This window comes from Gracilinanus agilis, chromosome 1 (genome assembly GCF_016433145.1).
Source record: "Gracilinanus agilis isolate LMUSP501 chromosome 1, AgileGrace, whole genome shotgun sequence".
Classification (NCBI taxonomy): Eukaryota; Metazoa; Chordata; class Mammalia; order Didelphimorphia; family Didelphidae; genus Gracilinanus; species Gracilinanus agilis.
Genome location: NC_058130.1, coordinates 128,195,077 through 128,209,788, shown reverse-complemented (window position 1 = coordinate 128,209,788; position 14,712 = coordinate 128,195,077). Strand labels below are relative to the sequence as shown.

At 38.0% G+C, this 14,712-nt stretch overlaps 1 protein-coding gene across 1 annotated transcript in view; it reads right to left on the bottom strand.

The window, feature by feature from the left end:
• The window catches only part of LOC123248482 (phospholipid-transporting ATPase ABCA3-like), a 231,050-nt gene extending 222,351 nt beyond the window's left edge, over window positions 1-8,699 (bottom strand). The window contains exons 1-2 of the mRNA XM_044677271.1: window positions 8,526-8,699; window positions 6,943-7,086 (exon numbers count right to left, since the gene is read on the bottom strand). Coding sequence (XP_044533206.1) covers window positions 6,943-7,086; window positions 8,526-8,699 — 318 coding nt within the window. The remainder of the gene's footprint in view (window positions 1-6,942; window positions 7,087-8,525) is intronic.
• Between the last annotated feature and the right edge of the window lie 6,013 nt (window positions 8,700-14,712).

Below are 14,712 nucleotides of genomic sequence, written 5' to 3'. Positions count from 1 at the left end.
AGCACATGAGAATGTGTTCCAAATCTCTACTAGTTAGAGAAATACAAATCAAAACAACTCTGAGGTATCACCTTACACCTAGCAGATTGGCTAAAATGAAAGAAGGGGAGAGTAATGAATGCTGGAGGGGATGTGGCAAAACTGGGACATTAATGCATTGCTGGTGGAGTTGTGAACTGATCCAACCATTCTGGCTGGCAATTTGGAACTATGTTCAAGGGGCTATAAAAGAATGCCTGCCCTTTGATCCAGCCATACCATTGTTGGGTTTGTACCCCAAAGAGATCATAGACAAACAGACTTGTACGAAAATATTCATAGCTGCGCTTTTTGTAGTAGCAAAAAACTGGAAAAGGAGGGTATGTCCTTCAATTGGGGAATGGCTGAACAAATTGTGGTATATGCTGATGATGGAATACTATTGTGCTCAAAGGAATAATAAACTGGAGGAATTCCATGTGAACTGGAAAGACCTCCAGGAACTGATGCAGAGTGAAAGGGGCAGAGCCAGAAGAACATTGTACACAGAGAGTGATACACTGTGGTAAAATAAAATGTAATGGACTTCTGTACTAGCAGCAATGCAATGACCCAGGAGAATTCTGATGGATTTATGGTAAGGAACACTACCCACATTCAGAGGAAGAACTGCAGGAGTGGAAACAGAAGAAAAACAACTGATTGAACACATACCCATGTGAGGTGGACATGATTGGGGATGTAGACTTGAAACTACCACACCAATCCAACTATCAAAGATTTGGAAATAGGTAGGTCTTGATCAATGACACATATTAAAACCAGTGGAAATGCACATCACCATGGGGTGGGGGGAGGTCAGGGGGTGAAGGGGAAAGTAAGAGCATGAATTATGTAAGCATGTTAACTTTTCTAAAAAATAAATATTAATAAACGTTTTAAAAAATAAAACTATAAGCAAGCATTATCTGTATTGGAGATAAGCTAGAAACCTTCCAAATAAGATTAAGAGTGAAGCAAGGATGTTCATTAACACAAGTAGTATTAAATATTGTACTAGAAATATTAGCCCCCATTTTACAGATGAAACAAGTGAAGCCCAGAGAGATAACTGATTTACTCCCTACCAAACAGCTAAGAAATATCTGATGTGGAATTCAAATGCAGGCCTTCCTGACTCCAAGTTCAGAAGTATGTAAACTATACAATGCTATTGCAGTGACCCTCTAAAGATTTTTGAGCTGGAGAATGACATAAATTGATGTATGGATTAAAAAAAAATAAAAGTAACATCCACAATCTTTTCTATTGCTTTGAAATTTTTTCTTCTTTGAGATATCAGTAGGTCAATGAGATATCTTGGAAATTAAGCACCTCTAAATTGTATGACTTTCCACACAGGTTTCTTCTCCGTGTATTTGGTTAGTTCTAGCAGTTTTCTTGATTGTCCAAGTGCCATTGCTATCTTCCCGAATAAGGAATGGAGATGACAGTAAAATATACTATTATCATTACTAATGACAATAAATCACAAAGAATATGTGCTAGTACAGTGATATCGAACCTTCTAGAGATGGAGTGCCAGGCCCCCCCCCCCGAATGAGTGCTGTGCTGGCCCCCCACCAGAGACTGAGTGCAGTGTCTTGTCCCACCCTCACCCTCCCTTACCCCAGACAGGATATAGAGGAAATGCTCCCTTTGGGCTGCTGAGTAGAAGGGCAGGTGATCAGAGGTGCATGTAGAGAGGGGGAAGGGAGGGGCCTGTGAGCTGCCCACTTTACCCCCTCTGCACTCCCACTAGACTGCTGGGCAGAGGAGCAGGGGATGTGAAAAAATGTCATCAGAAATGGAGAAGGGGAGGGGAAGAGCACTGCCCAAGGCCCTATGTCTTTCTATTAACAAACTCTGTGGGGGAATTGGTGGGGAAGGTGACCTGCATGCCCACAGAGTGTGCTCTGCATGCATCTCTGGCACCAGTTCCATAGGTTTACCATCACTGTACTAGGATATCTCTGTTCCACTATGTGAATTTATTCTCTTTGTCTATTTTGAGTTAATCAATCAAAAAAGCCCTACTTTGTTAGCCATCAAGTAAGAGAGTTCACAAGTCACTTACTTAGAGAGGCCTACCCTTTTAACTCAATCAGTCAGAGACTTGTGAATCCTTTGATAAGAGTTTACACCCTTCAGAGGATGAAAGGTGGATCCCACAGATACTGCCCCCTCCCCCGGGCAGTGCTAGGCAATTTGGGAGCTGTGATTGGCCCTTGTGAAGAGGGGGAGGGACAGGAAGTGATGTGGAAAAAGGACTATAAAAAGTCCAGAACTTCCTGTCCTTCTCACTTCTTCTTTGGACTTCTTCTTTGGAGGAATGCTTTTGGGACTTTTGAGACTTCTCCTCAGGACTTCTGGCTTGGAGACATTCCTGCCTTGGTGGCTCTGTGAGGAGACCCTCTCTGCTCATTGGTGCTTTGGTGGGACACTCCTTCAGTGTGAGTTCTGTGGAGAGAGTGTTTTCCTTGAATTCTGCATTGGCTTGCTGGCGAGTGACTCAGACTTCCATGTGGAGATTGGAACTTTGTCAGGGGGTGAGCTGAATTTCATCAGATCAGCACTTAGGGTAGGCTAGGCAACTCCTTTCTTCTTTCCCTCCTACATTTCATACTTTAACTCTTTCTCTTTCTCATTATAAATAAAAGCTGCTAACAGTTTTTTCTGGTTTAGGGATAATATTTTGAATTCAGCAACCACAACATTGAATTTATAACTCTCTTATTTAGTCAAAACCCCAATTTAACTCTTATAATTATAAAATCTGTTTGTTTTTATTCTTCTGACTCTGAACTCAAATACTTTCAAAATAACCAAATTTAGCTGAATGCCATTAAATGTTTTCAGTTTTTCCACTACTGCTTGCTTTATACTGTCTTGTCAGATGATACCAAATGTGATTTGCAATCATCTTCCTTTCATCCCATATGTCTAAACCAGTGATGGGCAAACTATTCCCCGTGGGCCAGATCCAAGCTGAAGTTTGCCCATCACTGCCTTAAGCAATTCCCTAATTACTACAATTGGATGTTGGGGTATATTGATTAGGGAATTGCTTAAGACAGTGATGGGCAAACTCTGGCCTGGATCTGGCCCACGGGGAATAGTTTGCCCATCATTGGTCTAAAATGTTGTCATATCTTATTTCTCCCTTCATGACATCTCTCATATACCTACTTCATTCCACTCATACAATAGACACTCTTCTACAGGCTTCCATTACCTCATGTTGAACTTCCCTGATTCATCTTTCTCAAGTCTTTTCCCACTCCAGTCCATCCTCTGCTCCGCAAACAAAATGTCCATGTCACCACCTGATAGAACTTGGGACCAAAACCCCACCTCCCCAACCCCTATTGAAACTAACAGGCCCCTCTATTCCAGCACCTGCCGAAACAGAAACTGCCCCAACAAAACCTGGGAGAACAGCAGGACTTTTCTGACAAGCCTTGACAAATGACCTCCTGTATGACTGAACAGCAGCCTGGAAACTACTCCCCCCCCCCCCCCCCACACACACTGTCATCCCCAGAAACCAAGATTTCTAGTCTCTTAGGGGCATCTAATGAGGTTGCTCCAGGTTGTTTATCTTAACCAATAGAGGCAACACAGGTTATCTCATCCCTGACACCACCCTATAAGAGACTATATCCATCTTCATTCAAGTGGAGACTTGGCAGCCATCTTTATTGGTGCTGATCTCTCCATTACCTGCACCCCACTGCCAACCCCCCACCAGTGACTCCACAGAGCTACCTCTCTTGGCATCCAGCTTCTCTCCCTCACTGCTCCTTCCCTCCATTCCCCCCTTGCTCTTCCTTGCTTCCAATAAAGCTTCATTATACCACTACATTCTCATCTCATTAGTTTCTTTGTTGAACCCCTATCAGTCAGGACTGCCATGACCCTACTTAAGAAATTCCAGGCTCATCTGTATGACAAAATGAGAAATCATGGTACATTCTAGGGTGGACTGACTCCCTCAATGAATTCACCTCTATTGTGGATTTTGTCACTTCTATAGGATAGAAGTTCTAGCATAACATTTTGCAATAATTTGGTCTTATCCAGGTGTTCTTCCTTCTTTGTCTTTAGTGATATTTGTTTTGAAATCTATATTGGTTTTCTGTTAAATTCATAATCAATTTACTCTAAAAGAGAATTAGGTAGAAGATGTTTTTTGCAAAGAAGGGTCTTGATAAAAATGGTTCCTAAGGAAATTTAAGCTAATAGTGGTATACAATAGAGGTATTAAACATCTTATGCAAGTCTTCCTAGTTCTGCCCAACCAGGTACTTAGGAAATGTTTAACAAAATAAATTAAAATATAATAGAACATAGGTAATGTTAATATGTGCTTTTCCAAGTTAACATGAAGTCCACAGAACACTTATTTGAGCTCGACACAATGGTATATAGGATAGATTAAGGAATCAAAGACCAACAGGTCAGTATTAATTTGACTCACATGGAAAGATTGTATTCTATTTTGGTCACTATAAGGGAAAAGACATGATGTGAGCAAAAGTCAAATGTAAAATCAGTTTGTTGAAATGGAAAAGATAAGTGACAATCACCTAATCCAGGAATGGTTTCATCAGAGAGATATTGAACATATATTTTAATAAGAAGAAATGAGTTTCATTTTAAAAAAGTAAGGATTCTGGTTGGATAAAAATACTTCTTCATCAAGGTTGTGAAACACTGAAACTGAAACACTGAAACACTTTGTTCTCAGAAGAGTCATCAGGAAAAAACAATTTCTAAAAATAATGTTACATGTGATAAATTAATTTAAAAAACCCTTTAGTAAATGCTTTTAAAAACCCTTTAGTAAATGCTTACCCTTTGCTAGGCACTATGCTAGCTGGTAGGGATATAAAGACAAAACAAAAAGAGTATCACCCTTCAAAGAGTTTATACTCTATTGGAGGAAACAACCTACACAACACAAATAAAGTAAACACACAATGGATACAAAATAAAAATAAGTTAATTTCAGGAAGAAAGGAGGCACTAGGACCTGGGAGATTCAGGAAAGGCCTCATGTAAGAGGTGGTGCTTTACTTCAGCTTTGAAAGAAGCCAGAAATTCTAAGAGGTATAGGTCAAAAGGGAGTAAAAAAAAGAAATTTGTGAAAAGTATGAAGATAGGAGATAATATGTCCTGAGAATAGAGGCCTAAGAGTTCATAAAGGGGAGCCTGGAAATGTAAGCTGAAATCATGTTGTAAAAGTCTTTAAAATCCCAAAAGAGGAGTATATCATTAAACCTAGAAACAGTGGGGAGTCACTGGAAACTTCTGAGGTAAAGAGTGATATGGTCAATCCCAGATTTTAGCAATATCTTTTTGGCAGCTGTGTGAAAGACAGATTGGAACAGAAAGAAACTAGAAGCAGGGAGACCAATTAGGAGATCAGAGCAATAATCAGGGTAAAGGTGAGAACTTGAAAGTATCCATGTGAATGGAAAGAAAGGGAACAATGTGAGAGATGCCATGGAGATGAACCAAGACTTGGCAAATGATTGGATATGAGAGCAAGAAAGAAAAAAGTCAAAGATGACTCTGAGTCTAGGAACCTGAGTGATTAGAAGTATTCCTCAATAGGAATAAGGAGGGAAGGTTTAGTATGGAGGGGAAATGATGAGTTATGTTTTGGATACATTAAGTTTTTAGAAGCCTAAGGTACATCCAGTTGGAGATGTCTAACAGGCCGTTATTGGTGTGGGCCTAACTCAAGAGAGAAATTATGGTTAAATATATAGAGCTAGGAGTCATCTTAATTGAGATGACATTTGGGAACAGATGAGATCATTGAAAAAGAATGTATACAAAGGAAAAAAGGGGGCTAGGGTAGAGCATAGAGGAGTTAGGGTGCTGAAGATGATTCAGCAAAGGAGACTGAGGAGGGATCAAACAGGTAGGAAGAGGATTAAAAAAGCAGTACCAATAGAATCAGTGCTGAAGAGATGTCAGAGAGGATGACAACTGAGAAAAATTCAATGAATCTGGCCATCAAAAGTTTATTCATAACTTTTGAGAGAGTAGTTTTAGTTGAGTGATGAAACTGAAATCCAGGTTCCAAGGTGTTAAAACTGAGTAGAAAAGAGAAAGAAGTGCAGGAAGTTGTTTTCTAACAATCTGACTGAATATGAGGAAATATATACAGGATAATAGCTTTAAGGAATATATAAATAAATAAAGGGTTTTTTTAAAGTATGGGGAGATAGAAAAGAACCAATGGATAGGAATCAAATTTTCTTATCTATAAGCAAAAACCTGGAGCAGGTAATGCTTTAAGCTTTATCTTTGTCAAGTTATTTCATTATTTTATGAAGAATTCATGGCTTGGATGGGAAGAAACTCTCATGCTATGTTTCTAAAGTACCATATCCAAAACTCTGTATATCTCTGATTCAACCAGTTTAATTAAAGTTTCCTTTAGAGTCTATTATTGCCACATTTTTGCCTCCTTAATATCACACTTTGGCAGTGAAAAACACAATCTTCCCCTCTTTTTTATTCTCTACTTCCAAGATCCATCAATAGAAGAAACAGTGAAAGAATGTAAAAATTATTAAGAAAGGAATAAATCACTTCTATACACACTCAATGTCAGAGAGGCAGCTTCTTAAACTAGACCTAACTTTTTTGAGTAAAGGTATATGTATATTACATCTTAATAATCCAAAATGTATTCATTTTCTGGAATAAAGAAGTAAGAAATATAGGGATAAAGTAATAGTAGAAGTTATAAGAAACTCTTTGCACACAAGCTGAATGTGACGTGTTATTAAAACATGACGTTTAATTTTTTTACTAATGTAAGGCCTTTTAAGGTATGAGGAAAAAAATATAAAACTGCAAACAAAATCTCAGTCCTAACTGGAAACAAGTCTAGTGCAACAATACCTTGGAGAGATTTTTTATCCTTATTCCTGCTTGTAGGTCTGCAGGTTCAGGTTCAAAGAATTCATTCTGTGAAGATTTCTCAAGTACTTCCTCCTCCTCATGTTGTGTAGTAATTGTTCTTGGCTTCCCATACCAGTAGGAAGGCTATGGAATAAACCAAAACTCAATTACCAAGATAGGCATTAAGTGACAGTGATAAAGTATAGTTGAGAACAACACAGTTCTGTATGCTTTTTTGTTATTTAGGATTAATGAAATTGTAGGAAACTGAGATAAAATTCTGAAGCCAAATGGCCTTAAGACTTCAGCTTTCAAGATATATATAACAAACATTCTGTTAAAATACCACTATAAAAGAAGCCATGATCAAAATGAGAACACCAGAATGAGGTCCCAAATGAAAAAGAAGAGGGGGAATTCTTCCAGAAGCTGAGTCACTTCTTTTCTTTGAGCAAACAACTTTAGGGGGCAGCTGGGTAGCTCAGTGGATTGAGAGTCAGGCCTAGAGATGGGAGGTCCTGGGTTCAGATCTGGCCTCAGATACTTCCTGGCTGTGTGACCCTGGGCAAGTCACTCGACCCCCATTGCCTACCCTTACCACTCTTCTAACTAGGAGCCAATACACAGAAGTTAAGGGGTTAAAAAAATTAAAAAAAAAAAAAAGAAAAGAACTTTGTGAGCTGGGTGGTCTTTTTATCCCAATTTTAAGAGGGAAGAGACTTGAGGCTTAGAGAAATTAAGTGACGTTGAAGGTCACAATGATACTAAAAATTGAAGCCAGGATTTGAACCCCAGTCTCCTAACTTAAAGTTCAACACTTTTACATAATATCAAGTTTGGGTTTGTTTTTTTTTCAGTTGAATGGAATTGGGCAGGTGTCTCTTTTCCTATGTTATAATGGTCTATGACCTAAAAAGCCTCAAGGGCTTTGGAGCTGTCTGTAGTCTAGGAAAGGTAGGAATATGAGGGAACAGAAGAGGGAAAAGGCTTTGCTGTTAATGACCCAGGGGAGAAGTAAAATGGGAAGAACGATGTGGAAATTGCTTTGGTTTGTGAGTTGTTGGAAAGGTCAAAGGTCCCCAAATATATTTTTCTAACTTCCATAATATCCTCAATGCTTATGTCCATACTTATTAATCTAATTGTTTCTCTTTTTAAGAAGAATCAGTTTCTATCTCTATAAGTTTCCAAACATGCAAGATACTTCATCAGAAGTCAATAAATAACTATCTTTAATATTCCTTACTCAAAATTTCTCAGACAGAGGAAAACGATAGGAAGAGGGAGATTATTTGCAACGGGGGAGATGTTGGGCTTGTGGTCTCAGTACCCATAGATGAAGGCTATGTGTTTTGTTTGCATTTGAACAGCATGATGCTTTTCCTGATTTACTCAAATGAAATAAAAAGTAAAACTGAGGTAATCATAGCTTAACATGGTAAAGACACAATGTGTGATTCTGCAGTTGCTTCTCAAGGCTTTGGTATCAGGATATCATGGGAAGACAATAATCTTAAAGTTTCCTCTTCTACAAGATAGCAATAATCATGGTTGATCTGAAGAAAAGAAGCATTAGAACTCACCAGCAAGAAGAAATACCAGGGTTGGGGCATACCATATGCCCCAGGAAATACAGCTTCCACATACCAGGCCACCAAACAATAGAAAAAAGAGTCATATAGCAGCATTACCACCACATGCCCTAAGGTGAAGTTATCATCTACATTAACAGGTGACAGGAAGTCTTGCCATTGCATGCCTGTCCCTGCAACACAAAAAAAGAAAGTTATTCTATTTATCAGCCTGAAGCTAGGCCTATAGTCTTCAAACTTTTTAAGCCCACAGAACACTTTGGTAGGGAAAAGGATATGCCTAGCAACTGATTCATTTTGCATGGGTTCAAATCTGGCTTAATAAATCCTAAGCATTGTCAGGGCTAAATCCTCTCTAAGCCTTAGTTTTTTCTTTTATAAAGTAGGGATAAAATAACTATTTTTGGAGTTCTTTTAGGGAAAGATGCTTTATAAACAAATTGCTATGAAAATGGAAGTGAAGATGATGATACAGGAGGAAGAAAAATAAAGGTCCAAAGGAGGGAAACCTGGAGGCTTTTGGTATTGGCAAGGTAGTTTATAGGAAAGGAGAAAATCAATATGGACTCCTTCACTGAGGCATCCCATGCTGCATTCCTCTTTATCCTTTCTTGCATCTTGGGACAACCTCCATTACTTTAGTCTTGATCTTAGAACCATTAAAATTAAGCCATGCTATTTCTCCAAAATGTTAATAGTAAGCACTGACAGCATACTTATTCTGCCTAATATGTATATTTGACTTGGTGAGTTTAGCTCGCTGAACCCTGGCTCATTTTGAACCAATTTTTTAATTTCTTAAAATCTGTTGGCACATTTCATTTTGACACAACAATCGCTTTCCAACAATGATTTATATTCATATACCTAATAAAAGTCTCAAAGGCCACTATTATTGATCTTGGGTCTTGAGTTATGACAAAGAGTTAAGGATATAATCTTAGGGACTATTTCCTTGAAACTGTTCTCCCTTGAATTCTCTCCTGGTTCTCTGGTACTGCTCTAATTATTCCTTGATCTCTTCACCAGTCCTTTTTCCTTTACCATAAAAATGGGCATTCTTTAAGGTTACTCTGGCAGCTGAGAGGAAAATGGACTGGTAAAGGGGAGGACTTGAGGCAGGTAGAACAACCAGCAGGCTATTACAACAGTAAAGATAAATGGTGATGACAGCTTACACTTAGGGTGGTGGCAGTATCACAGGAGAGAAAAGTGTATATACAAGAGATATTACAAATGAAGAAATGACAAGACTCAGTAACAGATTGGCTATAGGGAGTTAAAGTGTCCTGGATGATACCTAAGTTGTGAGCTTGGATGACTGGGACAATTGTGGTGTCTTCAATAGCAATAGGTAAGTTAGGAAGATGAGGGATTTTAGGAAAAAAAGATAATGAGTTCATTTTAGTATGTGTTGGGCTTAAGATGTCTATAGGACAACTAATTCCAAGATATCCAACAGGCAGTTAAAACACAAATGGAGGTCAGGAGAAGAGTTAATTAGACGTGGGCAAATAGATATTCAAAGCATCTACAGAGAGATGATAACTGAAATCATGGAAGCTAAGACAATCATCAATTGAAATAGAATATGGGCAGAAGCCAAGAGAAGGCCCTCCAGATTAGTGGGTGTGACCTGAATGAAGATCCAGTTAAAGAGACTAAGAAGGAGCAGTCAGAACTGAACCAGAAGAAAGTGTCATGACAATCTAGAAAGAAGAAAATTCCAAGAAGATCATAATCTACAAAGTCAAGGCCACAATGATAGGAGAAAACATCTCTTCTAATTCATGTAAAAAGCGAGTCTAGGGTTCTATAGGTGTGGAACACTGGATATATTATAAACATTTGTTTTATTTCTATATCGATTGGTTTTGCTAATCCCTCCCACCCCATTTCCTCTTTTTTTTCTTTATTTTTAAGAATTATTTTATATATGGGATGGTTATCTATAAGGAAAAAGGAATTTATTTAGCTGATATAAAAACAATAAAGATGTATTTTTTAAAATTATGTGAAGGGACTTTTGATAGAGATGGAATATGAAAGGTTTCTGCTAAACTCCCCAAGAATTTCCGGAAAAGATTTAAAAGGGTGCCAGATTGTACAAGAAGGTGACCAGGAGTCTGCAAATGTTCTGAATAGGGATGTTCCAGATAAGCCTGAGGCTAAGGCAATCGTAGATAAGTGAGGCATGAAGCCATAAGGAACTCATCATTATCCTGTTTAAAGGCTACAAAGCTAGGTCCTGGCAGCTACTGTTCAATGAAAGGAGAAAGCACATTTGAGCCAGTGAACGAGCTGAGTCAATAAGAATTTGTGAAATGCTTCCTATATGCCAGTTTTCTTTGAGGTTTTCCAGGAAGCCTGAATCCAATGTGATCTTTAACATCTGCTGCAGCTAGAGCAAGGGATAGAATCAGCTCTACATGATCCTACAGAAGTCCCATATTCAGAATATTTGATATTTTGGGGATTTATCTTAAACTATCCTACAAAATAGCAATCATCAAAACTACTTGGTACTGGTTAACAAATAAGGCCAAACACTAGTACAGATTTGATATACAAAAAACAGATGATGATGAATCCAAAAGCCTGAGTGTTAGAAAAACCCAAAGACTCTTTGGTTATTACTAGCATAAAAACTCTTTATTCAATGAGGGAAAAAACTCAGAAAATCTGAAAGCAACTTCACAAAAATTAGATTCACACCAACATTTCACAATGTTTATTTAGCAAGGTATGTTCCAAATATATCTTAAACATAAGAGGTGAGATAATAAACAACTAGAGAAGAAATAACCTTTCAGATTAACAGACAGGGAAAGATTTCATGACCAAAGTATAGAATATGAAATGAGACAATTTCGACTGGATAAAATTTAAAGGGTTTTGAACACACAAGATCAATATAATTAAAATTAGGAGGAAAGCAAATAAAGGGGTAAAGGAGGAAACAACTACATAAAGTTTCTCTAATAAGGTCTTTTTGGAAAATACAAAAGATTTCAAATTTCTAAGAAAAAGAATCCTTCTCCAATTGAAAAATGGTAAAAGGATATGAATAAGTAGTTTTGTTTTCTTTTTTAAAAAATAATTTACTTTTAATATTTATTTAAAAAAATTGACCCAGTTCTTTTCCTCCAGTTCCTTCCTTACCTTATTGAGAAGGCAAGAAATATGGTAAAAATTATACAGGTGAAGCCATGCAAAACATAATTTCCTGACCTCAGACACTTCCCAGCTGTGTGAACCTGGGCAAGTCACTTGACCCCCATTGCCTACCCTTACCACTCTTCCACCTATAAGTCAATACACAGAAGTTAAGGGTTTAAAATTAAAAAACAAAAACAAAAAAACCCATAATTTCCATATTAGCCATGTTACCAAAAAGACAAGAAAAATAAATGAAAGAAGTATCCTGCTTCAATCTGCACTTAGAGCTCATCAGTTCCTGCTCTGGAGGTGGACAGCATTTTTCATCATGAGTTCATTCATCAATATCATTGTACTGATCAGAGTACCTAAGTTTTTCACAGCCAATCATCAATACAATATTGCTGTGACTATGTACAATGTCCTTTTCGTTCTGGCTCCTTTTATTTTTTTTATCAGTTCATAGAAGTCTTTTCAGGTTTTTTTTTAAAACACCTTAATAGCCTGTTTTTTTTAACCCTTAACTTCTGTGCATTGACTTATAGGTAGAAGAGTGGTAAGGGTAGGCAATGGGGGTCAAGTGACTTGCCCAGGGTCACACAGCTGGGAAGTGTCTGAGGCCAGATTTGAACCTAGGACCTCCCGTCTGTAGGCATGGCTCTCAATCCACTGAGCTACCCAGCTGCCCCTTTTCAGGTTTTTTTGAAACCACCTCCCTCATCATTTCTCACGGCACAATAGTATACCATAATAATCATATTCTACTTGTTTAGCCATTCTGAAGAAGAGAAAAATATTTTTATACAAATAGGTCCTTTTCCTTTTTTAAAAAAAAATCTCATTGGGGTATATTTATTTTGTAATGGTATTGAGAGATCCAAGTGTATGCACTGTTTTATAGTCCTTTAGGCATAGTTCCAAATTGTTTTCCAGCAACAATGAATTAGTGTCTCTATTTTTCTACATGACCTCCAGCATTTTTTCCTTTTCTGTCCCATTAGTTAATATAATAAAGTGTGAGGTTGTACCTCAGAGTTATTTTAATTTGCATTCCTATAAACATAAGTGATTTAGAACATCTTTTTATATGACTATTGATAGTTTTGGTTTCTTCTTATGAAAACTGCTTGTTCATATGCTTTGATCACTTTATGCTGGGGAATAAATGGTTCTTATTTTTATAAATTTTATAAATATGTATATGTGTATATAAAAATACTTTATCAGAGAAACTTATTGTAAAATTTTTGTAGTTTTCAAAAGAAGAAATATAAGCTGTGAACAGCCATATTAAAAAAAAAACCTCCCAAATCACTAGTGATTAGAGAAATGCAAATTACAATAAGTTGGAAGTTTCACCTCAAATTTATCAAATTGGCAAAAATGAAAAATTAGAGAGGCTGCTGAAAAACAGGCACATTAGTTTACTGTTCAGAGTTAGAAATAGTTTATCCATTCTGGAAAGTAATTTGGAACTTTGTCCAATAAGTTGTACATACACTTTGATCCAGCAATACTATTATTAGGTCTATACCATATACTAAATAAGGAGAAAAAGGACCCATGTGTACAAAAATATCATAACAGCTCTTTTTTTGAGCTCAAAGAATTGGAAACTAGAGGAATACAAATCAGTCTATTCCTTTTCTTTGCCACTACAAAAAGAGGTGCTACAAATATTTTTCTACATATTCATCATTTTTTCTTTGATTACTTTTGGGATACTGGCCTAGAAGTAGAATAATTTTATGGTCTTTTGGGCATGGCTCCAGATTGCTCTCCAAAAGAGTTGTATTAGAGAGGGACTTCCTGGTTAAGATGGCGGCAGAGTAAAAAGAAGCTGCTTAACCTCTCCTAACCAAAACATATAGGACTCCTCAAGAAGACATAAAAACAAATCTAGAGGAATGAAGGGACCCTGCAACAGGGTGCAGCATTGGAAGTACGTGGAATCGGGGCATTTCCATGCTATAAAGGGGTGAAACAGCTCTCACTAGAGTGCGAGCTGAGCAACCCCCTCCCCCACTCCACACCACCTAAAGAGCCAAAGCCAGCACAGAAGAGTTAGAGCAAGTTTGGGGTACACATTAAGTCCTTGGCAGCTACCTGGGGTCTCCAGGGCCTGCTCCTGAGAGCAGCAAGACTTAAGACCCCAAGAGGCTAAAGAAGGCGAGGAGATAGCAGGTGCGGATGCAAGGGCGGACCTTGAGTGGGGACCCGGCACAGGCAGTGCATGACTGTGGAAGCAGTGCCCTGAGACTGTTAAAGGAACCTCGGAAAGAGGAACAAGCAAGGGGAGGCTTGACCCTGAGAACAACTAGACCTGAGACCTCAGGAGCCTAAAGAGCGCAGACAGACCCTGAGTGTGAGGATAAACCTGAGAGGGCACAGGGCTAACAATGGCAAGCCAGAGACAAGAACCCCAAAAGAGAAAGATCATCAAGAAGAAATCTGTAACACTAGACAACTTTTACACAGATAAAATCTAAACAGAGAGAAGAGCAGAGGAGAATAAACAAGTAATCATATCCAAACCTTCCCGAAATAACAAAAACTGGTCACAAACTATTGAAGAGTTGAAATCTGAGATGATTAGAAAGATAGAAGAGATTTGACAAGAGAAGTGGGAAATAGCTCAAAAGGAAATTAACAGGTTAGAGGACAGAAACTCCCAATTGGAGAAAGATGCCCCAAAATCAAACAAAATGGTAAGCAAATTGGAAACCAAAATCTGGCAAGAAAATAACAGTTTAAAAGGCAGAATTTCACAATTAGAAAGTGAGGCGAGTCAATTAAAGACAGAAATGAACAGATTGAAAAGGAAAACCAAAAGATTATAGCTGAAAACCAAAAGATTATAGCCGAAAACCAGTCCCTAAAGGCTAGAATTGAGCAATTAAAAGCTAATGATATCTGGGCAGCTGGGTAGCTCAGTGGAGTGAGAGTCAGGCCTAGAGACAGGAGGTCCTAGGTTCAAACCCGGCCTCAGCCACTTCCCAGCTGTGTGACCCTGGGCAAG